Source organism: Lonchura striata, chromosome 21, assembly GCF_050655825.1.
Source record: "Lonchura striata isolate lonStrDom1 chromosome 21, ASM5065582v1, whole genome shotgun sequence".
Taxonomy (NCBI): Eukaryota; Metazoa; Chordata; class Aves; order Passeriformes; family Estrildidae; genus Lonchura; species Lonchura striata.
Genome location: NC_140723.1, coordinates 1,225,814 through 1,251,703, shown reverse-complemented (window position 1 = coordinate 1,251,703; position 25,890 = coordinate 1,225,814). Strand labels below are relative to the sequence as shown.

The window sequence follows — 25,890 nt, the reverse complement described above, 5'->3', positions numbered from 1 at the left end:
GGCAAGAAAGCACTTGCCTTTTTTTGAGCCCTCCCTCCCCACCACCCTATTAGTGCACACCTTTTAGATGCCAGCTTTAAACTGTTTTTCTTCCAAGCACAGATAATGCCCCTGCTCTGCCTGTCTGGGCAGGCTCCTCGGGAACAAACTCACTGCTCGAGTAGAAACGACGTGCAGAGGAATCTGATCAGTTCATGCAAGTAAAACCCATCACCAAGTAATACTTAATAAAGTTTATTAGGTTACTGAGTACTACCTACAGTCATAAAATAGAAAGAATTCTAAACTGTACAGAGTCATGTCCTGGTGAAGTGAGGAGAGATGGAAATGAGGGAGCACAAAGAGCATTAGAAGTAGGGAGAACACAGCTGCTTCCCTGGAGTTCTGGAAGACACTGGTTCAAGTTGAAGGCAACCAAGCAGGGCTCCACACACACTGAATTTTGTGGCCCACCCTGCAACAGAGACTAGTACAAAACCCTACGTTGAAAAAAAAAAATCTCATATAATATTAGAATAAAAAAGGGGCACGTCACACCCCGCCCAGTCTTGGCACCAACTCTGTGCTTTAAAAAAATACTATGCAAGTAGTTTATTTTCAAAAAGGTACCTTACAGCAGCTGTTTAAAACATGTTCTTATACATACACCTCACATATATATATATATTAACATTTTCAACTGAACTCATTTGTACCTACACAAAACCGAAGGGATAACTCAAAAGCAAAACCAAAACAATCACACAAACATTTTTCAAGGAAAAAAACACAAAGAAATGTGCAAAATAACCCCAGAAAGGCAGCATAGTAACCTGTGGAGAGGTCAAGAGAGCAGCTCCTGCTAAGGAAGGAGTGTCATCCCCTTTACCTGGCTCCTGAGGATCTATTTGGGATGTGCTGATTTTGCCTGGATTGCTTGTCCTGTTTATTGCAGCTCTCTCCTGCTCCCCAGCTCTGGGGAGGTTCAGCTCCTCCCTGCTGTGCCTGAAGATCAGCCCTGGCCTGGTGGATCTGCCCTGCTGCTGGTGGCACTTCTGGCACCCAGCAGGGCACAGGGACCTGCAGGTGAGGCTGCTCTGGCACGGAACAAACCTGCCTTGGGTCAATCTGAGCAGCTTTTCAAGGAGGGAATTCCCTGGCAGTGCTATTAGGGAACGGGAAGGTTTCTCTGCAGCCTCAGCGTGGGGGGACAGGACCTGCAGCTGTGGGACACAGCTCAGCACCATCCCACCCTGCTGCACAGGTCTGTCCTTGCCTGCCCCACACCCGCCAGGGGTCCCACAGCAGAAGCTGCAGGTTTCAGGCAGGAAGGGGGCACAGCCTGACTGCAAAATCAGCTGTCGAAGCCACCAGGAGGAGGCAGGGCAGAGGATGGAGCAGGAGGAGCACTGGTGGTAAAGGAGAAAGCAGGAGTCACAACCTGTGAAACAGCAACACAGCAAGGTGAGGAGTCCCAGCACAGATACAGACATCAGCAACATGACCACCTTCTCCAGGCCAGCAAGTGTCCTGGTGGAAGAAGGGCTCTTGGTTTTGGTGCTTCAGGGTGCGGGGTTGTACTTTTTGGTTTTTTGGCTTTTAAATACTCATTAATTAATTCTTTATGGTATTCCAGACTCTTTCCAACTCTGCTGCCCATCCTGAGCCTTTCCATTCTCAGCACGTGGCCTTGACATTTCTATTCCTAATGCCTCCTCTTCCCGCAAATTATGCTTTAATTCTTACTTTTAGCATTATTGTTTTATTATCACCCTTCCCTTTAGCTGGTACAGAAGAACCACTGCCCTCGACCCCAGGGAGGCAGCAGGAGAGGGGAGCCCAGAGCCTCTGTCAGTGTTCCTTTTGCGACTCCCAAGGAACAAAGCACCCAGCTGTGAGGCCAGGACTGCCCCAGAGGGAGCAGAGGGAGGCTGCAGCAGCTGCAGGTGAAATTCATGGCAGCAGGGATCCTCCGGGCAGGCAGCTCCAGCCTGGGGAGCGCAGGGCTCCGCGGGGCAGCTCCATCCATCCTGGTTCCCGCTCTGGCCCGAGCACGGGGTCACTGGTAGAGCAGGTAACTCTTGAGGGAGGCTGGCAGGGGCAGGCTGGGGATCTCAGCCAGCCTCTCCTTGCCCAGGGCCAGCCTCACGGCTCGCCGGCACAGGTCCATCAGGGGCAGGGGTTCAGCTGGGAAGAGAGAGCCGAGAGTTAGGCTGGTGCACCCACCCTGCTGCTTCTGACCCCCAGCACCCCGAGCAGGGGCACCGAGCCCCTCTGCAGCCCCTGGGCCGCTCAGCCTCAGCTCCCCGAGCGCTGCAGCAGGTTTCTGTGGCTGCTGTGGGCATGAAACAGCCTGCAGCAATACCAGCTGCAAGTGCCTCCTCTGCAATCCCATCCCTTCCAGTCAGATCACACCTGGCTCGTGCCTCCTCCTGCAGTGTCCAGAAACTTTTGTGAGAGTCGCTGAAGGAAAAGGCGACAGCAGCCAGGGTGCCACGGGGTCTGGGTGCCCCCAAAGCAGCATGATTTATCTCATACAGGAGGGGAGCAGCTGGCAGCCCCTCCACTTGTACTGAGCCCCCATGAAGACAAATCCATCTGTCAGAGCTTGGTGTCACTGCCTGCACCGGGACACTTCCCAGCAGAGCAGTCCCTCGTGTGTCAGAGCTGGGAAGGACACAAGCCTTTGGCTATCTTTTTCTGCATCCTGTACTTAAAGCCCTGAACAAGATAACACAAGTTTTTCAGGAATGGCACACGGGGCCCTTGGCTGCTGAGGAGTCACTCACAGCCCAGAGGTGACTGAGGTCAAAGCCAGGGCTAAACCATGCCAGCTGCACTGGAGGAAGGTCACAGCAGCTCCTTACAGCCTGGCTGAGCTCACCTTGACACTGCTGAGGCCTGAGGGCTTTGTCCTGCCCCCAGCGAGGGCTGACACATCCCAGAGCAGATAACTGGCCATCCTCCTGTGGGCCTGAGGGCTCTGCTGCACCTCTCAGAGCTTCCTCTGCTCGCAGACACCTGGAAGCACCCACAGGGGAGCTTGGCTGAGAAGCTGCAGTTTCCAGCAGCTTTGCTGCATGCCTGCAGCTGCCCTGCTCCACACCAAAGGAACCTGGTGCTCACAGGACCAGCACCACCACTGCTGCTCTGTGTCGGGGCTGTGCCACCCAAGCTGGCCTGGCTGCTCCTCAGGGAGCACCACGGGGACGGGTTCCTGCAGCAGGCTGCAGCTCTGCTGGGGCTGGGACACTGCAGAGCCCCAGCATGGGCAGCTCTCCTCTGGCTGGCTCTGAAAGCTCTGGGGCACAAGCTGGCTGCGTTCAGCCTGCCCCAGTTCTGCCTGCCCTGCTCAGGGACAGCTGGCACAGAGGCACTGTGGCCAGCACCCCTGGGACAGAGCCTCGGGACACCCACAGAACAGCTCATTTCACTTCAGTGACCTTCAGAGGAGAGGCTTTGCACAGACACTCAGGTTTGTCCCCACCCAGGCTGCGCTGAGAGCAGAGAAAGCACACACACACACCCAGCCTCCCATTCACAGGCAGCACAATCACTGGACAGTGCTGCTATTGAGTGCTCAGAAGTGCTCGGAGCCAGACACCTTCTTTCTCCCTGTGCCAGAACAGCATCCCTGCTGGCCTGCTGCCCACGATTCACTCCTCAGCTGGGAGCACAAGCAGCTCCAGCCCTGGAGGTGGCCCTTTCCCTGCTGAGTGCAGCCCTGTGCCAGCAGCTCCACAGACTTTGCTGGCTTTGAGTGGAGCTGCAGGTTTTGGCTCTGACCCTCCAGCAAAACCTGGTTCCTGGAGCTGCTGACATTCTTTAAGCTGTCGTGGCAGAGAGCTGTGCTTCCTTTGGGTGGGAAAATGCTCTGCCAAGAGCTCTCTGTTTGGTCTTGCAGAGTTGAAGTGTATTTCTCAAAGCACTTGCAGGTTTTGCTCCTGCCCCTTTGCAAGGCTCTCCTGGTCATGGTGACAGCTCCGTTTTCTGGTGCCTGGCGGCAGCTCTGTGGCTGGGCCAGCATCAGGACACCTCCAGCACAAACAGAAGAGCTCGATGGGCTACAGCCCTTGAGCAGACACTGTCCTGGAATGCAGGGGGAACTACTCTTCATAGCAATACTGCCAAATTTATTTCACTAGCAACATAAATCCAGATTTTAATCCACTTCCTTCACCTCTCTCCTCCACCCTACCCAGAGGACTGAGTCACAGTCTGGCCCCATGGGAACTTCTGACTATGAGAGATAACAGACTTTAGCACATTTGGACAGCCAAATTTATTACTAAGCTTAGCTAGAGATTGATGTGCCTTTAGTCAAAGGGCTGGCATGCAAGCTGGGCTGACGACAGCATCCAGCCCCCTGCTAGAAACGAGCACACCCTGCTCTGAGAGAGGCAGGGAAGTGAGCTGCTCTTCTGAAAGATGGAAAACAGTCCCATTTTCTTAGATGGGAAGATCTGTCCCTGTTCTTGCCTGCAAGGGGTTTTAAATGTTCCCTTTACGGGAGGGGATTGTGTCAGAGACTGATTTCTGTAAAGAGACACCAGGATTCCAGTGCCAGTGATGCAACTGCCAGCAGAACGCTCCTCTGGGAGCAGTACAAGGTTTCCCATTCTAGCTGGACAGCTGGCATCACTTTTTCCCAGCACAGCACCTGCCCGAGCCCTGCCTGCTCCTGCAGAGAGCCTTGGGGACAGCTGAGCTGTGCAGCCACGCTGGCTCTGTGCATTGGCACCGAGGACTCAGAGCTGCACCCGGCAGCAATCCCGCTGCTGGCTCCAATCCTCACCCCTCCAGAGAGGGGAAATCCCCCAGGACAGCCCGGCAGGACTCATACTCACGGTCAAGCCCGTTCAAGTAGCACATCCGAATTTCACAGTGGCCCCACACGGCGCTCACCACCGGGTAGAGCTTTTTCCCCTTGAGCCCTCGGAAGGCGACCCCCATGTACTGCCCGTCCACGATGAAGCTCAGCGTGCCGTCGTCCATGTCCAGAACCACCAGGAAGGAGTCGGGCACGATGAAAGTCTCGTCGGGCTCCAGGAAGGCGGGGTAGGTTTTGCTGGGCTGGTTCTTGCCGTCGTGGTAGAGTCTGTTGCGCCCCAGGTCCCAGCCCCAGGACTCGTGGTTGTTGCCCACGAGCGTCGTGTAGCCCACGGAGTGCAGGGGGGCCTCGGCCGTGGCCACGCCGACCACGGCGTGGGTGCCCCGCTGGCGCATGGCCCAGGTGATCTGCCAGACGTGCAGCCCCCGCGTGTAGCCCACCTTGCCCCTGATGGCGTCCGTGCTCTGGGCCACGGGGTGCCGGTGAAACATCAGCTTGTCGTCCTCCTTGACGAACACGTTCAGCGAGCGGTCGTCGTTGTTCCACGAGTGCAGCAGCTGCACCTCGTAGGACACCGGCGGCATGTCCAGCAGCAGGTCCAGCCGGGTGGGCTTGCTGTAGTCCAGCCCCTCCAGCTCCTGTTTCAATGGCCTGTACACAGGGTCCCTCATATCCACGGTCTTTATCCCACCCGTGACCTTCTGGCCCATGGTGCGTCCTGGCCTCGCCTCCTTACAGGCTCATGGGTTTACCTGGCAGCTCCTGCTGTCATGCAGCCCTGCAGAAAAGGTTGCCAGGAGGCTTCGTGGAGATGTGCAGCGCTCAGCGTTGCCTAATGGGTGGAAAGAAAAACAAGAGACCAGTTAAACATTAGCACACTCGCGGAGCACAGGGCTCATCTGCACTCCCAACACCGTGTGCTCCTCTGCACCACCCAGGAAGGGCTGCACACATTGGTACGGGGCTGAGGGACAATTCTCTTCAACTCAAGCTCTGCTGATTACCTCGGGGGCCCTGACAAAAGCTGCTGGGTCCAGCCCTGGGGGACACTCATCCCAGCAGCTCCCGGCCCCTCTGAACCCCGGCAGCCAAGGGCAGATAAAGCCTTGCCTGGCTTGTCTCAAGTGAGCAGCTTCGCTTGGGGCAGCTTCTCTTCTCCAAGAGCAAAAAAATCCCCAGCTTCAGTTGCAGAGCCCAGGGGGAGGAGCGAGATCCTTCTCACAGCTGAGCAGTTTTCCTTCCAGACTGCAGAGGAACCTCGGGGATGTTGGAGCCAGCTTGGCCAGAGCTCCTCGCTCGCCCTGCGCACCTCTCCTCCAGCCCTGCATCCCCTCGAGTGTCTCTGCTCTCACTCAGCAGCACAAACAGCCCTCTGTCACACAGCTGCCAAACTGGGGGCAGCTATTAAGAGAATTAGAAGTGGGAGGGGTGCAAATGAGCTTTCTAAGAAAAAAAATGTGTTATTTTAACATTTCCTGATGTGAGGCAATCATGCAGCGCTCCTGCCAGCTACAGTCACAACACTTACTCACAACCAAGGACCTCATCTGGCACAGAAAGCAGAGCATGAATCAGATCTGGTTTAAAAATAAGATTACTGGACATCAGCAAGGCTTCAGCTAGAAGGTGAACAGGGAAGGCTCATGTATGTTCTGGGTTAGGGGTGAATTCAGCAGCTTCCCTACAGGCTTTTCCTGCCAAGGTGTGCCATTGGAGCAGTGAGCTAAATCCCAATTCTTAAGTAACAAGGGTCAAGACTATTTTTTATTTCCTTACCTACTTTCTAAAAAAATCATTAATGGAGAGGAAAAGGCCTGAGATTCTTTGAAAGTCACATCCCAAAGCACAGGCTGCAGAGCAGCTATTTCAGACTATTCAGGGACCTCAGATGCTGGGCACTGAGACAGAAGATGCTATTTAAATAGGTCCAACCATGTTATAGCTGCTGAGATGACCGCCACATCCTGGAAGTTAAATAAATACCATCCACAACATCCAAACAAATCCAGGAGTGTGTAAGCCAGCTGGTCACCTCTTGGAATCCAGAGCTTCCCTCTGGCTGGCCTGGGACCCTGGCAGGGGTCAGGAACCACCCTGGACAGAGCCCCCAGAGACATTGTCTGTGATCTCTGTCCATGGAAAAGAGTTTTCAATCTTACAGGATCAATTACCAGCTCTGAGTGTTTGATAGAAGTAATAATTAAGCGTGGCATGGGTGCAAAAGTAAAATTTTAGGATTCTAGATTAGGGGTCCAAAGGGGACAAGATGGAGGAAATTGGGTGTGCCTTGTCCTTTTTCTCCTTCTTCATGCCCTCCATGTTTCACTGTGGTGTTGGCATTTTTCTGTTGGTTCAGGCTGGGGACACACTGTCCAACGTAGGTGACAGATATTGGCACGTTCTTGTAAATGCAGCCCAGGGAGTTTCTGGTATTTAATGTTTGTCACATCCCACTGAGGGCAGAGCCCCACACGCTGCCCTGCAGGACAGAGCTGGGCAGGGCAGCAGAACATGTTAGAGATAAACAGAATAAACAACCTGGAAACCAGCACAGACCAATTATGGCTTCTGCTTTGGCAGCGGGGCTGACAGAGAATTTCTACAATCTTGGAATCATCAAAACCTCAGATTCTGACAGTCACCAGCTGAAAACCAGCAATAACAGCACAAGCAGCTGAGGGAGGGCAGCCAGGGGATGCCAGTGCATCACCCTGCCACAGCCCAGGGTCCCCGTGGCTCCCAGCCCCCAGGACTCTGCAAGGAGCAGCAGCATCTCCAGCCCAGGCATCCCAAGGGCCAGCCAGGACAGACATCAGCTGAGCTTGCCTGGGAGAGGCACCTGAACGCTGAGCCAAGCAGGGATTTCTGAGAAGCTTGGAAAAGCTCTTTGCTCGGGCTGGGATAAAGCCCAGAGCTGCAGGAAGCACCAGGTGAACTCCCTGGCATTCCAGGGCCTGAGGCACGTGGACAGGAGCTGTCAACAAGGGACTGGCAAGGCACACGTGGAAGTCCACGGGCAAATTCAGCTGCTGGAATTTTGATTAGGATAAGGGAGCGAAACATTGGCCGAGGGAGGAGAGGCAGAGGTTTCCTGTGCAGTACATGGGAGAACACGGCATAGGAAACCAGAACCAAAACAAAGCCGACTGCAGGAGTGCTGCTGCAGGCCTCTGTGAAGCACAAAACACTCAGGAGAAGTAAAGGAATCTAATTGTGCTCTTCATTAGCAAAACAATGCCTTGTTCATTGTGGCTTTTTGCCTTTTGCCAACATAAGCTTCATGGTATTTCTCAGGCTGCTGCAGCAGAAGGGAATGACCCAGTGAGAGACACCAGGGGCAGGGGAGCCCCGAGTGCCCGCTCTGCCCCTGGAGCAGGCTCCAAACCGGGCACACATCACCTGCACCGCTCAGGAGCTCACAGCAGATGAAAGACAACGGGCACAATAAAGAGAGAGGGGTGAAGAAAGGAAAAAGATTGGAACCAAGGGGAGGCTCAGATGAGAGCAGGTCAGGTCCATCACCCCACGCCAGGACTGAAGTGCAATACAGCTCCTGATGAGGGCAAGGCAATAATCCCTGCTCACAGCTGCCTCTGCTGCTCTAGAACTGCAGTGGCACCTTGCCCCGCAGCCAGGAACACAACTGTGCCCTCAGCTCTTAAAAGGAAAAGCCTCTTCATGCAGCAGGAGGGAGACAAAGGCTTTTCCTGTGAAATTAATGCGTTCATGCCCTGGGCAGCTGCACAGGAGAGAGCCAGCCATAAATGAGAAGATATGCTGGGGAATGAGCTGCTTCAAAACCTTTGAACTGCTACAGGTTTAAGTACAAATGTAAACACTGAAAGTGATTTTATCTATCTTATCAACAGCTCCGGCTTGCTGCAACTCTGCTCTGCTTTACCAACACCAGCACATCCCCGTGATGCTCACTCCTGCTCCCGTGCTGCTTTCAGTTCTAGTGTTAACCTGGGCTTGAAAACTGAGGAGTGAGATTCTCAGGGTGTCTCGGGGAAAAGCATTCACTGCTGTTGTCAGTGAGAATTGGACCTCCCTTCCATTCAGGCGTTCAGAGCAAGCTGCCAGTCTGCCATGCTAGAAGGAAATGCTAGGTTCCAAAACAACTGCTTGCTGCAAATAGATCCAGGCAGGAGACAGCAGAGACATTTAATTGGAAGGCAAAATGCTGCTGTTAAATAGGGAGAACACAGCTCTGCAAGTAAGCCACTGCACGTGGCAGAGCAGAGCTGGTGTGCAGCTTCTCTGTGCTGCTCAGAAACTCCAGCCCCTCCCAGGACACCCCTTGCTCTGCACCATCAACATCAGGAACACCTGGAGGATCCTCAACTCCTTGATTCCTCATCCAGTTTTACTTTATTTCTTCAAGTCGGTTTACTGTGGCTTTATCTCCTTCCCATAAAATTCACTAGGTGTACTCGTACAGATAAGAGGCCAAACCTTTAAACACCTCGCAGGCTCTGGGTGCTCTGCAGACAATGAATCAGAGCCCTTCCCTAGAGATTGCCAGCCTGGAACACCTCAGGAGAAGAAAAGGACATATATATGCTGCACATGGTCCTTGACTTGCTTACAGCTTTGGGAGCTGAAGGATCCCAGACAGCACCAGAGAATGAGACTAAGAAAACCACGGTAGAATTGCTCAGGTTTCCATGATTTCACTAGAAAAGCATGAGGAAAACTGGGTTAATTTTCTTGGGCTGAATGTTCACCTTGCAAGGCAATAGCCAAAGGTGCCACCCAGCTCCCATTCTGCTGGCTAAGCTGCTAGCAGGTGGGAATGTGCCCAGCCAACACGTCAGAAACCCCAAACACCCTTCACAACACCTTCCCTTCCTCAGAACTGCCTCCACACCGGGGCCTTGCCCTCCTCCCCGGGGGGCTGAGAGCAGCCCCTCGAGCTCCGAGATTGCCCTGGCTAAAAGCCCAGGGGGGTCAGCAGTGCTGCAGCACCCTGAGCTGGGGTGAGGAGGGAAGGAGCCCCTAAAGCACCCAAACCTCGGCCCCAAAGAGCCGGGACAGTCCGTCCCCTGCGGGGAGTTCTGAGCAGCAGAAACAGCGGGGACCCGCAGTGAGTGTGAGTGTGTAAATGTGTGTGTGTGTGAGTGTGTGTGTGTGTGTGCCAGAGCCTGGTCCGGGAGGGCTCTGACACACCTGGCTCAGGGGGCACTGACACACCTGGGCTGGGAGGGCTCTGACACACCTGGCTCTGACACACCTGGCTCAGGTGGGCTCTGACACACCTGGGCTGGGAGGGCTCTGACACACCTGGCTCTGTCACACCTGACCCAGGAGGGCTCTGGCACACCTGGCCCAGGAGGGCTCTGGCACACCCGGCACTGACACCATCACTTCAGCAGCATCCTGGCCTCAGCAGCTCCCCACCCTCCAACCACTGAGCAGAGCCTGGAAGAGGCAGCTCACCTGGGCAGCTCCAGCAGTGACAGAACACGGCACCGACAACGCGGTCAGGGCGAGTTTCGGGTGTTGCAACGGGACCGGGGCTGGGCAGGCAGCCCGGGCTGGGTCTGGCAGCCTCAGCCGAGGAGAAGGCTGCCCCAGGGGCGACCTGCCGAGCCCCACCTCCTGAGGAGCAGCAGCTTGGCTCAGCAGGTCCAGCTCGGCAGGGCTCCACGCAGAAAGTGAAGCTGCAGCCACCCATCAGAGGCTGGGCAAGGAAGAGCTGAGGAAGGAGGAAAGCCCCAGCAAAGGGGAAAATGCTCCAGCAGAGCAAGAGCCCACAGTGACTGACGAGTCCCTGTGCTGGAGATGTGTCAGGGACGAGCCCTGGGGTTGGCAGGGCTGACCTGGGCACTGCAGCAGACAGCGCCAGGGCTCTGCTGGCACAGCGAGCCCAGCAGGGGAGGCAGGAGCAGGGCACTGCTCAGCACTGCCAGCACCTGCAGCCCCTCTCCCTCCTCACCTGGCACCACCCAGGCAGCTCTGCTGGGGATTTCTGGCTGTTTTGGCAATGCCCATCCCTCCAGCGTCTGGTTCTCCAGAGCAGAGCACTGGGGTTACTCAGAGCAGCACAGCTGAGCAAATGAAAACCTGAAGCAATAACCACCACCCATCCCCAGCCAAGCCACTTGCTAGACACTTAAACAAATTTCCACTGTCCACCTACCCAGCCAGTTCCTGTGAACTACAATGCTGCATAATCTGGCAGAAAACAATTCTGAGCAACAGGAGGGAGTTTACTTTGCAAAATATTGGTAATGATGGAAGCAGCCTAGAAGGAGTCCCAGAAGTTTGTGGCACAGATCTGTGTTCCCTTTGAAGGCAGGTCACAATCAGCAATTTTGCTTGTAGAGAAAAGGCATTTCTTTAAATGAGACAAGTGAACTGGGGCTGGTTTTCCTCACAGAGGAAGTTTAGTGGATGTTTCAAAGGTCATTAGGCTCCTTCCAGTTCTGCATAAGGTAACTGATGAATGTCAACTGCACATGAAAGGCCAGGCACAACTCAAGGCTCTAAAACAGCTCCTCACAGGCAGATTGAAGTCATTTGCCTGCATTGAAGTAATTTGCCTGCAACAGTCATGTTCTTGGCATGAGGCACTGCTGGTCCAGTTTCCTCTGGCCAACCCACTTAGGCCAGGACCCTCAAGCAGTTCTTTCGTCTCTTTTCCAAAACCACCTGGCAGAAGCTTTGTCCTGGGTGTTCTGAGGACAGCAGCAGCTCTGCAGGTTAAACAATTGCTGCTGCTGAGCCCAGACTCTGCACGAGCAGCAGCACAGTCCCCACCCTGCTCTGAGTGCCCAGGTCCTTGCCCAGGGTCTGTGGTCCTGCTGGGGACACCGATGGTGCCAGAGATTCCTCTGGAGGGAGCAGCAGGAAGCTCAGTGGTGCGAAAGGCACAGACTTTTCACACCCCCATTTCTTCAGGTGCACCCTACAGCCCGCTTGCAGACTCGGAGCCATCACAAATAAGTCCCACAAGCAGCAGGAAGAAAGGTCCAGGCAGGTTCACATCCACAGGTTCACCTTCCTTACACCTTTGCAGCTGTCCAGCCCCCTCCAGCTGATTTTCCAGGTGGTGTTGAGAGTTTGCATACAAGCCCTGCTTCCAGAAGAAGCCTCAGAAGCCTTTAAGGCTGAAATCTACCCTGGCACATGGCAAACACAACCCCAGTTTTGTAACCCAGCAGCACTCAAAGGCCTGGCCAAACTGCCACTGCTGAATGCTTTTCCCTCCAGCACTGGAGCCATTTGACAGGCTGCATTTAGAGAGGCATTTCCTCCACAATTAAGCCACCATGAATTTTAAACAGTAAATGTTTATGTTCTGAACTATTTGCATTAAAGGAGCCCACATAATCCAGACTAAACCACCCTATTGCACAACAACTCCCTGCTTTTTATTTCCCCACTTAATTTGCAGCAGACACTGCCCACTGTCCACCCCTCATCTCTGTTTAGCTATCAGGATTCATTAGTTCTGTCTGATAACGAGGGCAGCAGTGGGTGGAAATAATGAAGTTTGATGTTCCACTCCTGCATCAAAAGCACTTTTTTGGCTATGACTGTGAGATTAGCCAACACCCTCACCAACCCATCAGGACAAAACTTTTGATAACAAGGCACTGCTCTCCCCTAAAAGCAGTTAACGAGTTCATTTTTTAACAGAAATCCATTCTCAATCACCTACCAGAACTCCCTCTGTCCCTCCCCAGGCAGGGCAGAGCATTTCTCAAAAAGATGGTTGGAAAACATCCACAGTGGAGTGTGAGGATTCAGTCCCTGCTCCTAGAGGCAATACAATAACCTGGCTCAGGAGACACAGACCCAGCAGGATTCCTTCTCTCAGGTAAAGCACTTGTAGCTGGAGCTATTTTAACATTAAGGTTGTTCAGTTACTGTCTCTTCCTTTTTTCATGTAAAGATGTCACAAGCACTGCTAACAGTAAAGCAAAAATCCCCACAACAGAGCAGCTGCCAAGCACCAGATTACTCAGCCTGTTACTCCCAAATAGGTTTATTGTGTCTGAAGCTGCAGCACATGTATTTACATCAAATACATCCCTGCCAGAGGGGAAGTTGTGCAAGTGTCTGGTGCTGCTCATCACTACAGAAACAGCATGGCTGAAATCTGGGCCATGCACTAGAAGCAGACAATTCTTGGTCCATGGCAAGGGAGGCTCTGCTCCCTCCAAGCAGATTCTTGCAGCACCAGGAGCTGGATGCTGCTCTGATTCAGAGCAAATTCAGCAAAATCGGGGCCTCGTGGTGCAGAACTGGAGCTGTGCTCCATCCCTGCTTCCCTGGCACTCCAATCCTGTCTTCTTTGTCACCAGTTTACTCCTGCAAACCTTCAAAACCAGAGCCTGCCCACTCTTCTGGGCAACCTGTTCCAAAGCTTGGTCAGCTGCATGGTGACAGAGCTTCTCATACTTGGGGTTATGCATCTTCCTCTCTGTCCAAGTCATTCCAGTTAATTCTCAGGTCAAATAAATCCTAAACAAGTGACTTCAACCCCTTGTCCCAGCTGTTGGTGCCTTGACACCACACAGAAATAACTCTAAGCCACACACACAGTTCACATGCCTTACTGCCTTACCTTGGCACAAGGAAAAACTCAGCATTCCTCTGTAATATTTACCCAGATCTCTTCATGCTGGGCTCCCTAAGGGTTGAAAAAAAGGACTGAGGGTTGAAAAAAAGGACTGAGGTTGCAGCCTTGTGTGTGAGGCCCCCAGTGGATCTTTCACTCTTTGAGCTGCAGGTTCAGGTTCTTCCCATCCTGAGGTCTGTGGAGTCTGAGGGTGTCACCACTGAAGACAAAAGTCTCACAGGAGGAGACAGCTGAGTCACTGAGGAAGTGACTTTTTTCAGAATGTTTAGGAAACCATTCTGTGCACTTAACAAAAGGATGTTTTCAGAAGTCAGCACCCTGCAATGTGCCCGAAGCAGGGGCTCCTCACACAGCTGGGCCGGGTGCTTTAAAGCAAGAACCCCAGAGCCTGTCAGGGAAAAACACCTCCCACGGTGTCCCTCAGCAAGTCTGGAAGCTCCAGCAGGTATTTCCCTGCCCCTGCTCTGAAATGAGATCCTGGACCATGCCCTGCACAGCAGACATGCCCCTGCTGCACCAAACACTTCTTGTCATGCTGAATGGTGACAACATCACCTTCTCTCCGTGCCCTGGCCAAGCCAGCCAGGTTAGGAGCTCTCCATTCCCTGCTGCTCCAGCCAGGCTGTGCCTCAGCCCTGTCCATCAGCTGTGTCCTGTGGCAGCACATTTCTCTCCCTCTCAGGATTCTTCATAGAGGAGCACAGAGAGAAATGAAAGAGAAAACTATTTCTATTTCTGCTCCTTGTTTTTCCTATGTGGAATGTGTTTGGAGAATTGTTTACCTGGGGTGAGTGCTTGGTTGGATTCTGGTGAGGATTGTTTGATCCTGATGGCCAATCCAATCCAATCCAATCCAATCCAACCCAACCCAATCCAACCCACCTGGGGCTGGGCTCTCAGAGAGGGTCACAGGTTGTGTTAGAGTCAGAGAAAGTAGTTTGTAGTTTTAGTATCCTCCTTTTATATAGTATATTAATGTATTTTAGCATAGTTATAATAAAGAAATAATTCAGTCTTCTGAACTGAGTCAGACATCCTCATGTCTTCCCATTGGGTTCACCTCATTTACAATCTCCTCCCTCTGAGGCCAGCAGGCTTCCAGCTGCCCCTTGGGAACAGCCTCACATCACCTCTGGGAAGCACTGCAGGAGCTGGGCTCCTCTTTTCAAGTGGGAAAGATGAAAGCCAAAAGCTGGATGCTCACATGGACCTCATGCTCAAGTCTTTGAAGGGAGGAAGGAACAATTCTGTCTGTGCTCCCCCCATCCCTCCACACCTCAGGCTGTGTGCTTGGCACCATGAGAGCTGCAGCCACACACTGCAGGGTGAGGAACACTCAGGAACCCTGTGCAGACACCATGAGAGCTGCAGCCACACACTGCAGGGTGAGGAACACTCAGGAACCCTGTGCAGACACCATGAGAGCTGCAGCCACACGCTGCAGGGTCAGGAACATGCAGGAACCCTGTGCAGACACCATGAGAGCTGCAGCCACACACTGCAGGGTCAGGAACACTCAGGAACCCTGTGCAGACACCATGAGAGCTGCAGCCACACACTGCAGGGTGAGGAACACGCAGGAACCTTGTGCAGACACCATGAGAGCTGCAGCCACACGCTGCAGGGTCAGGAACACTCAGGAACCCTGTGCAGACACCATGAGAGCTGCAGCCACACGCTGCAGGGTCAGGAACACGCAGGAACCCTGTGCAGACACCAGCACCACTGGCTGGCACCTCCTTCCACACCTGCAGCCTCCCCTGCACCTCCCGCCCCAAAAAACCCACTGGGGTTCCCAGGTGAGGAAGGATCTGCATGTTCACCCACAGCGAGCAGGGTTCAGGAGCTTCCAACTCTCAGATTTGTTTCCAAGGAACACGGAATTACCTCCAAGATAAAGCCAGCAGTTTTATTATCAAAGGTAACTAGGTACTTTGCTTTGAAATAGTTTCTTCCTCTGCATCAAAGGGCTGTTAATTTTAGTCCTGTAGCAAAAAAAAAAAAAAAAAAAAAAAAAAAAAAAGAGTAGAAGAAATGAAAGCAGCATCTGCTTGGAAGAGATGAATGCAAGATAAAAGGTGTCTGTGACAGAAAGCTGGAAGCAGCCTTATGTTTTCTATTCAAGTTTAATCTGAGAACAACAACCACCCTTAAACATAACAAAAGCTGTGGAAAAACCCTTTCCAAATCCAACAACATAGCCAGGAGATGCGATTTCTCTTCTCCAGCCATTGCAGCAGCCAGCTGGGGAGAAGAGTCCAGACAGATCCAAGCTTGCTATAGCAGGGTCACCCAGAACCTCAGCTTGCTCAGGTCCACAACATCCCTGCTTCAGCTTCCAGCTCCTTCTCGCTGCCCCAGGCCTCCAGAGTTTCCTGGAGCTCTCCCAGGGCAGAAGGAAGCTCTGACAGCGTGGCAGAACAGCTCCAGGGTGCCTGGGCACAGATGCTTGCAGAGCAGTGACATTTCTGCTCTGCCCAGGACTGATCCTGCACGGGCTCCACCAGCACCATCCCTGCTGCAGCGGCAGGAGCGCAGCACGGATCCCCAGGCTGCCCCTGAGCAGCAGGAGTGTGGAAAGCTGCTCCCCGAGACCTGCGAGGGCTTTGGAGCTTCAGGCAGGGAGAATGGCTGTGCACAGGGCACCCTGCCTGGCCCAGCTGCTGCCAGCCTCCAGCCAGATGTGCTGCTCGCCTCCCACTCCTGGGGCAGCTGCCAGAAGCTGTGGAGCTCAAACATTGGCTACAGGAGTGAAAACCCAAGGAAAGAGCTGGATAAACACGGAGCAGAGCAGTGCCCAGACGTTTGTCAACATTCAGCAAACCACTCCAGCAGCAGGCTGGGCGAGGGGAGCCTCCCCAGCAGGAGCACACTCCAGCAGGGAGGGATGGCCCAGCAGCTCCCCAGGGCTGCACGGAGAGGATATTCCTGGCAGACAGATTGCACAAGAGACACTCACACTGCCAGCTTTACTGGAACACACTCAGCAGCTCCCCACAGACAGCATGCTGGGATGATGCTGGCTTTCTGACTGGTCATTAGGCAAAAAAAGTTTAATGACACGCTTGGACTCTGTATTTAGCTGTAATAGACCTGGGACATCCCATAATTAGGAAGAGACACTGCACATCTCACTGGAGCTGGCAGTGATGCAATGCTCTGCTTTCCCCATCACCTGAAAGGGTCCCTGGAAATTGCTGTGTTGTTTGAGAAAGGCAGGGCGACCCAAAAGCTTTGGCTGGCTTCCTAAATATCCACCAAAAGGCTTCAGAAAGCAGAAATTTTGAGAAGCCTTTCTCAGCTTGCCTGCTTGAAGTTTTATCCGTGTGAAAGCTCAACCAGACAAATCATGTTTGCAAGTGCAGAGCGCACCAAAATGAAGAGGATAAAAGCACATTATATAAAGTGTGGCTGCAGGAGTGCACGTGCTGCTTTCAGGGGACAGATATCCCAGAGCAACTTCTTCCTGAAAATTGCAGTTGTGGCAATACACAGAAGAAATGTTTTTTGCCAAAAGAAGTGCCCAAGACATGCACTGCAGCATTGCTCACAGTAGCTGCAATACTGCTTCAAGTGGCAAGGGGTGAAATCTGCCCCTTAGTCTTACTGGGACACACTCAGAAATTCACTCCTGAGCAGCAGCTTCACAAGGTTGAGCTCTGTGAATCAAGTGATATTTCAAGTGGCTTCCTCAGCACCTCCAGTGTGCCAGGACTCAGCTGCAGCTCAGGGCACAACGTCCTGCAGGGGAGGAGCAGCCAGCCACTGCCCAGCACCGAGCTGCTGGGTGGGACAGGGAATGCTCAGGTGGTTTTTACCCCTTCTGTTCCCCCCTCCTGAACGCTCTGACACCACCACAGAAGCCTGAGTAAGCAGGGTCTGAAGAACACACATGTCCTCCCTCCCTTCCCTCCCTGGGGCTCCTCAGCAGACTAAACTGTGGCTTTCCCCTCTCAAACAACAAAATTCCATACCTGCACTTAGGCCAACAGCTTTCTGCTGTCACTGTCCTGACTTGGCCATCTGGGTGACACGAAGGTGACCCACTGAGAAACCTCTCCAGTGCAGGAGACAAGAACCAGGGCAGGAGCCAGGGATGAAAGATGCTCCTGAGCCTTATCGAGGCACTGAGCAGCTGCCAGCACTTCCAGCCTTCAAAGGCAAGACAAAAGCTGGCCAGCCAACCTATCCTCCCCGCATACCACAGCCACCACAGGTCCTCCCAAGTCAGCATGCCTTCCAAATAAGAGCTGAACATAAACATTTGTAGAGTCACTTAATTCCTGGTGAACCCAGCTGTTTGATGTGGGCCACGGAAGGCTCCCATGACATCAATGGAAAGTTTCCCGTCAGAAAACCAGGTTTGAGACAGATTAATAGAAGTTGAGAAAACAGGGAAGATGCAGCTGAATGAGCCCTCCAGGAAAGCTCTCCATTCCCTCCAAAGCTGCTCCTTGACACACTTTAAAAAATTCAGCTATTCAGCAGCTTGAGTGGATCATCTGAAGATCAATTAACTGAGGCAGCTATCAAGAAATGACAGAATCCAAGTCCCAGGATGGAGCTCAGTCACTGATACATTAAAAAAACCATAAGATACACAGCTTGTCCTTTTTCTTCTCCCCATCTCAACCTTCAGCAAGTCCAACGCACAGCCTGGAAACCCAGAAACACAATTGGGTGTTGGTCTCTGTCTCCATTCCCCACATTTTCACCATCACCCAAGCTCCCAGCAGATTGGCTGCCCCTTTTTAACTTCTGCCCAGCAGCTGCACCTTGGCAGCCAGCGTGGCCCATTGCTGACCCTGCAGCAATATCCTGCTGCAGTGGGACCATGCCTGCAGCCCTCCTGCCCTTCTCCTCCTGGGCTGGCAGGGGCTGGGAGGTGCCTGAATCAGTCCCAGGGCCAGGTCTGAGGCTGGAACCACTCCCAGCTGCCCATCTGATCCCTGCCAGAGGGAAGCACAGCACCCCAGGGATGCTGTGAGGAAGAAGAGAGGGAAGCACAGCACCCCAGGGATGCTGTGAGGAAGAACAGAGGAGGCACAGCACCCCAAGGATGCTGTGAGGAAGAACAGCACCCCAGGGATGCTGTGAGGAAGAAGAGAGGGAAGCACAGCACCCCAAGGATGCTGTGAGGAAGAATGGCACCCCAGGGATGCTGTGAGAAAGAAGAGAGGGAAGCACAGCACCCCAGGGATGCTGTGAGGAAGAACAGAGGGAAGCACAGCACCCCAGGGATGCTGTGAGGAAGAAGAGAGGGAAGCAGTGCCCTGGCTCACTACAGATCAGCGTTCAATGGTCTGATTGACTCCCACCCCCAGTCTGCTGCAGCTGGCAGTGCACAGCGTGCCCCACACACAGCCCAGGACATGAGCAGGGACACTGTGGGGACAGCAGGCAGGGCAGAGGGGACAGCACAGCCCGCAGCAGCTCGTGCCCGTCACACCAGCGTGGAACAGAACATCCAAGCATCTCCATTTCCTGCCCACAGGCACCAAGCCAGGTCCTTTCTGCATGCACACAGGCCCTCAGCCCTTCTCAGCACAGGGGTCAGCAGGTTTATTCTGCAGCTGGTGGAGTTTACAGGAACTGGGACATGGACAGGAGCCCTCCAGCTCAGCTCGCCCCTCGCCAGCTGCTCACACTGTGCTGAGCATTTTTTTACATGGGCACCTCCAGAACCTTCAAGCCCCAACTGCACGACTGCCCTGGGCTCAGTGTGGGACAGAGCAAGCCCTCCCTCCCTGTCCACATGCAACATGACTGCTTTAGCCTTAAAATAGCACAGGGTGCCTGAATATCACGGGAGATTCTCCATGTGGGGCTGCTGCCAAGCTGGCACAGCAGGGAGGACCACGGGCTGCTGTGGGGAAGTTCCAAGGGGCATTCTTGCTCTGCCCTCCCTGAGCAGCAATGCTGCCCCCCTGCAGCACAGAGCCACGGGGCCCGAGGTGCCACCCAGCAATGAATTAGGGCATCAGGGCAAGAAGCACACTTTGGCAAACTCCAGGGCCTGCTCCTAACCTCCAGACTCTAGAGCTAGGATGCAGGCATTTTTCACATCTCTGCATGAAGCAGATTTGAATTTACAAGAGGCCATTCAAACCAGAATTTAGCCAGGGAGAAGCCTGCAGAAGTTTAAACCAAGAATTTCTAAACATCTGAGACCAATGTAGCCTTCTCATGTAGAGAACGGCCTGGCCTTACCCCTTGCTTGCTTTTCTTGGCAGTTTACCATCTGTGGCTCACGTTCTTCAGGACGAAGTTGTTTCTGCAGTTTTTGTGCAACTGAGTGCCTTTGTACATTTATGGTGTCAAGGCCCCATCTGGGATCTCCTCAGGACAGATTCCTGACTTGATAACACAGCAGCTCTCCAAAGAAAGCAGTTTGAAGCTAGCATCCACACAGCTGCTCTGACTTAGAAGCTTCATCAAATTCCCCTTCCAGGCTAAAAGAAAAAGCCCATGTTTGGTAACTCCATCCAGATATCACCACCTTCTGCCCCAAAGCTCTCAATTGCTCTCACTTTGGTATCTGGCAGATGCTGCTGGTTGTTGGGGTCCTTTTGTTTGTTTGTTTAAGTAAAAAGCTTTTCCTTAAAGAGAAAGGTTTGTAAGAGAACAAAGAAATGTGTTACTTTCTCCTCCCAGGGGAAGTTTTACTGTTATACAGCAGCAGCACTGCTTCACTCGAAGTCTGTCTTCCCATGTTCTAGAACAGAAAAAACTCACAAAGCTGTGAGACAAGGAAACATCAGTGGACAAAACCCTCCGGCATTAAGGAAAAAAGCTAAGGCAAAACCATGTGGCTGATTCTCTACTAAATGAGAAAAAGATGCTAACCCAAAAGGCTCCGAATCTGACCTGCAACACTGAAGCACAACACATAAAAGCAGAAGGGAGGATGATGAGGCATCTCCCACAGGAGTGGAACAGTGCCAAATCCACACCTTCCAACCCCCACCCCTCCCTGTGGCACAGGTAAGACATTTCCCACCTTTCCCACCCCACTGCCAGAACCAGCCCAGAGCAGAGCCCACGAAATAAAGCCTGGAAGCAGCATCCAGCCCAGCCTCAGCCAGCAGAGAGGCAAAGCCTTTGGGAATTCTGCCTTTGGGAATTCTGCCTTTGGGAACGCTGGGTGCCTGGGGAGCCGTGGCCACACACGGAGGAGATGTGGAGGAAGGGACAGCCAGCCCACAGCTGTGCCTGCCTGCAGCACTCATCCCTCCAAACCCCGCTCCCTGGGGCACACAAACACACACACACACACACACACACACACACACACACAAACACACACACACACACACACGGTGCCAGCTCAGCACACTCAGAGCAGTCCCGGGCAGGACACGTGTGACAAAGAGAGGCAGCACTGAGCCCTGCAGCAGCACTCACAGCTGCTCCTTGTGCTCCAGGACACCTTCCCTCTCCTCTTTCCTAAAGAGCTAGAGGTTCCTAAAGCCCTGAAGGGCTCTGCCAGGGCAGCCTGCAGCCCCCAGGCAGCCCCTCGGGCTGGCACAGTGACTCAGTTTCCCTGGGAGCAGGACAGGGCTCATGCTGCAGCTCAGGGTTCTGTCAGTGCCTTCCCCACTGCCCCCACAACCTTACTGGGAATTTTTTTTGTATCTCCTTCCCTTAAACGCTCCGGAGTTCAGGCAGCTCATGCCACCCCAGAGCTACAGATAAAAGCAGTTCCTGTACCAAATTAACACCCAGAAGGATTTTTCTTTTGGCTGTAAAAACCACTTAGTCTGCAAGAGAATTTTCTGACCAGTACCACAGATCAATTTACTTTATCCCAGGAGTTTCCAAAGCATTACCATTAAGGGCAGAGCAGTACAGAGTTAAAAGGGAATGGATGTTTTAGCAGTCCCTGGGAAAACACTGTTAACAGCAGCACATTTTCCCCACCATGTGCTTGGAAACTGTTATTTTTTAGCTATATTTTCTCACACTCAGCAGAGAGTATTTGACCATTACCTGTAGCCCACATCCTATCTTTGTTAAGGACAAGTGCTCTCTTCCCCCAGCAATTATTCATGGAAACAGAGACAGCTATAGCAGTTACTCACATGGAGCAACTCAAAGGAAGATTTCTTTGTTTCCCAGAGCAGTGCAGTAACTGAAAGTGAGTCAACACCTTGACATGAGCTCATTCTGCAAAGGCCACCAGCAAAGGAACCCAGTGACTGCAGTCTGGTACCAGACACTTACTCACTTCTACTCTGCAGGCACCACACAGCTTTGTCTGACAGAGCTGGTGTCTGACTCGTGCCTTGGCAAGGTAAGCTGTGGGTATGAGCTCCACCACACACCTGGAAACACAAAGGAGGGCAGCCAGCCACAGACCAGGTTTGGGAAGCTCACAGCTCAGGTGGGTCTGTCAGCTGCTCCTCGCTGCTGCTATGCTGAGCTGTTAATGCAAGTACAAGGCTCCTGCCACAGGGCAGGGAGATAAGCTCAGCCCAGCTGAAATCACCTCACTGGTGCTCCCTGCCAGCCCCAGTCAATCCTCACCCCTTGTCAGCAGCAGCCCTGGGTAACTCCAGGCTCAGGAAGTACAAGAGTACTAAAGCCCAAAATCGCAGCCACCACTTGCACTGGCCTCAGAGCCAATTCCAGAGCATGCAGAGGCATCAGCCACAAAATCTGAGCAAGACACAAACTTCCGAGAGCCACAGAACATACTCCAATGCACATCTCGTGTTCTTCAAAAGGTACATTGTGACTTGGAGTATTATCTGTCAGCACTGTCTGCACTCAGGCCCAAACCCTGGCACAGTGTCCTCACTGGCTCATTAGCTACAGATTTTAATTCCAGGAACTTAATGAATTCTTAATTAGCCCTCAGAAGACAAGCAAACCTTGCAGACTGCTTTCACTTTTTCTGAGGGAAGGAAAGAGGGTCCAGGGGAAAAAAACAACCCAGGCACAGGAGAGCAACAAGCAGAGGCCATTCCCCACATCCAGCAGCAGCAGTGGCTGCACACGAACGCAGCACGTAGCAGCTGGCCAGTTCCTGGAACACCAGCCCACGTCTCGGCAGCATCCAGCAGTTTACAAACAAGCTCCAAAGCACATCAGTGCACTTCAGTGACCTCCAGAGCACAGGAGAGAGGCTGCAAAGGCTGCTGCACTGCAACAACCCAACATCCCCTGAGGAATCCACTGCTGCAGCTCGTCCCCTGCCTTTCAGGGGGGTGAAGAGCAAATTGCTGCTTTTTATATCCATCAGCACCACGACTGAGAGCCTGGGCAGGGCCAGCACGGTGACACGGTGACAGGCAGGGAGGGACAGGGCAGCTCCCGCGGGCAGCTCAGGGAAGATGCTCCTCCACATCTGTAAACAGCAGCACGGCTCTGTCGCGTTCCTGGCTGTTCCCTTAATAACTCACCAGGAAATTTCCTTCCTTGCAGGCTGGGAGAGCCACTCTGCCCATCCCATAGCCACACCACTGTCACTGTGAGGCCCTGGAGGCACTGCACAGTTTGGTCCTGGCGATGCAGCAGCCAACTTACTCCAGCAAGACTGAGCTGTCTGTGCCGCTGAGCTTTGCAACGCTGCATCTGGTGTAGAAATCGGATGTTAGAGGGGTGGGAAAGATTACTCCTGGGACAAAAGGCTCATTGAGCCATCCTGCATCGCTATCATGGGGGAAAAAAAAAAAAAAAAAGATCTCTCTCCAAGGAGCAACTCCCATTTTTACAATCGTTTTGTAAACTTCCTTATCTCGAGCCATGGCTCAGACAACTGACAGTTTTTGAATCGGGCATGGTCACCAGGCACCCTGGCTGCTCACTTTAGCCAGGGAATAAGGACAAAACACGGCACAGTCCAGCAGGAGGCTACAGCAAGACTGACCTTACAACAGCACTCCAGGTCCTCCAGCAGGAGGATTATGTAAGCCCCCGTTGCACTGGCAGAGGTTCGTGTAGCAAGAAAAGAGACACAGTAACCAGACCTTGTAAGGTGCGCTCCGGAGCCCCCCGCGGTAAGCACGGCCCCGGAGCGAACAGCCCCGCTGCCCTCCCGAGCCGGGGCGATCGGCACCGCTGCTGGTGTCTGCTCCCGGACCCGCACCCAGCCCCGGGATCCGACCCGCACCCGGCCCCGGGCTCCGACCCGCACCCGGCCCCGGGCTGAGCCCCGCACCCGGCCCCGGGCTCCGACCCGCACCCGGCCCCGGGCTCCGACCCGCACCCGGCCCCGGGCTGAGCCCCGCACCCGGCCCCGGGCTGAGCCCCGCACCCGGCCCCGGGCTCCGACCCGCACCCGGCCCCGGGCTCAGCCCCGCACCCGGCCCCGGGCTCCGACCCGCACCCGGCCCCGGGCTGAGCCCCGCACCCGGCCCCGGGCTGAGCCCCGCACCCGGCCCCGGGCTCCGACCCGCACCCGGCCCCGGGCTCAGCCCCGCACCCGGCCCCGGGCTCCGACCCGCACCCGGCACCGGGCTGAGCCCCGCACCCGGCCCCGGGATCCGACCCGCACCCGGCCCCGGGCTCAGCCCCGCACCCGGCCCCGGGATCCGACCCGCACCCGTCACCGGGCTGAGCCCCGCACCCGGCCCCGGGCTGAGCCCCGCACCCGGCCCCGGGATCCGACCCGCACCCGGCCCCGGGATCCGACCCGCACCCGGCACCGCGCTCCGACCCGCACCCGGCCCCGGGCTCCGACCCGCACCCGGCCCCGGGCTCCGACCCGCACCCGGCACCGGGCTCAGCCCCGCACCCGGCCCCGGGCTCCGGCAGCCGCTCCTCCCGCGGCATCCCCGCTGCGGCTGCAGACCCCCGGTGCCCATCGCCCCCTCGGTGCCCCGGGCCCCGGCAGCGCTCGGCCTCGCCCCGGCTCCGCGGCTGGCACCGCTCCGCTGGCACCGAGAGCGGAGAGGCCGCGGAGCCGCCCCGCCCCGCCCGCCCCGGCTCCTACCGTGCCCGGGCTGCCCGCCGGACCATGGCCCCGCGCCGTGCCGTGCCGTGCCGTGCCCCGGGCAGGCCGAGCCCCGCGCCCGCTGCTCCGGCGCGCCCAGCGGGGCCGGGCCGGCATCACATGGCCCAAATAGCGCCCGGCACGGCCCCGCTCCGCCCCCGGCCCGGCCCGGGGCGCGGCCGCTCCGCCCGGGCAGCGCCGGCGGCGGGCGGGGCCGGGGAGCGGCGGGGCCGGGCCGGGAACGGGGCCGGGAACGGAGCGGGATCGGGAACGGAGCCGGGCCGGGAACGGAGCGGGATCGGGAACGGAGCGGGGCCGGGAACGGAGCCGGGCCGGGATCGGAGCGGGATCGGGAACGGAGCGGGGCCGAGCAGAGAGCGGGGCTGGGGACCAGCGGGGCCGGGAACGGAGCGGGATCGGGAACGGAGCGGGGCCGGGAACGGAGCGGGGCTGGGGACCAGCGGGGCCGGGAACGGAGCGGGATCGGGAACGGAGCGGGGCCGGGAACGGAGCGGGGCCGGGAACGGAGCGGGGCTGGGAACGGAGCGGGGCTGGGAACGGAGCGGGATCGGGAACGGAGCGGGGCCGGGATCGGAGCGGGATCGGGAACGGAGCGGGGCTGGGAACGGAGCGGGGCCGAGCAGAGAGCGGGGCTGGGGACCAGCGGGGCCGGGAACGGAGCGGGGCCGGGATCGGAGCGGGGCCGGGATCGGAGCGGGATCGGGATCGGAGCGGGATCGGGATCGGAGCCGGGCCGGGATCGGAGCCGGGCCGGGATCGGAGCCGGGCCGGGTCGCTGCCGCCGGCCGAGGTCGCGATCGCGGGGCACAGCGGCAGCTCCGCCGCGGCGGTCCCGGTGCCCACGGCGGCCCCGGTGCCCATCCCGGCCCCGGTGCCCATCCTCGCCCCGGTGCCCATCCTCGCCCCGGTGCCCATCCCCGCCCCGGTGCCCATCCTCGCCCCGGTGCCCATCCCGGCCCCGGTGCCCATCCTCGCCCCGGTGCCCATCCCCGCCCCGGTGCCCATCCCCGCCCCGGTGCCCATCCTCGCCCCGGTGCCCATCCTCGCCCCGGTGCCCATCCCCGCCCCGGTGCCCATCCCCGCCCCGCCGCCGGCTCCGTTCCGTGTGAGATCCGCGCTGCTCCCCACGCTCGCTGCAGACCGGGCCAGCCCCGGGCGTGGCGCTGGCATCCCCGCGCACCGTGCGGGCGCTCGGCCACCGCTCCATCCTCGGTGTCCCGGTCCCGCGTTTCTGCACATAAACGGGGATCGGGCGCGGGACGGGGCTGCCCAGGGAGGCGGCGGAGTCTCCGTGCCTGGAGGTGTTTAGGAAATGCACTTTGTGCCATGCTCCGGTTGACGTGGTGCTGTTATGTCACAGGATGGACTCGGTGATCTCAGAGGTCTTTTCCAACCTAACCGATTCTGTGATTTGTTTCAACCGCTCCTGGGAATGTCTGTTTGCTTCTTAAAGACTCATGTGTTTACAGAAATAAACCAGGGAAGTACAATTCTGTTCTTTTCAGTCCTCATTCCAAAATCAACCCTTCGGAC

The 25,890-nt window shown here is 55.6% G+C and overlaps 1 protein-coding gene across 9 annotated transcripts; it reads right to left on the bottom strand.

Annotated features, from left to right (window-relative positions):
• Positions 1-218: 218 nt before the first annotated feature.
• Positions 219-24,496, bottom strand: SPSB1 (splA/ryanodine receptor domain and SOCS box containing 1). Of its 9 annotated transcripts, none has more exons than XM_085558671.1 (5): positions 24,337-24,470; positions 15,288-15,385; positions 5,815-14,086; positions 4,827-5,642; positions 219-2,166 (listed from the first exon to the last, which is right to left on the bottom strand). In XM_085558671.1, the coding sequence occupies exons 4-5, from the start codon at positions 5,518-5,520 to the stop codon at positions 2,039-2,041; spliced, it is 822 nt and encodes a 273-aa protein (XP_085414797.1). In that variant the 5' UTR covers positions 5,521-5,642; positions 5,815-14,086; positions 15,288-15,385; positions 24,337-24,470; the 3' UTR covers positions 219-2,038. The 9 variants fall into 9 exon arrangements, 8 of the variants coding, with proteins under 8 accessions (XP_085414797.1, XP_085414800.1, XP_085414801.1 ...); XM_085558674.1 differs by having other exon boundaries at positions 13,956-14,086; XM_085558675.1 differs by lacking the exon at positions 5,815-14,086.
• Positions 24,497-25,890: the final 1,394 nt, after the last annotated feature.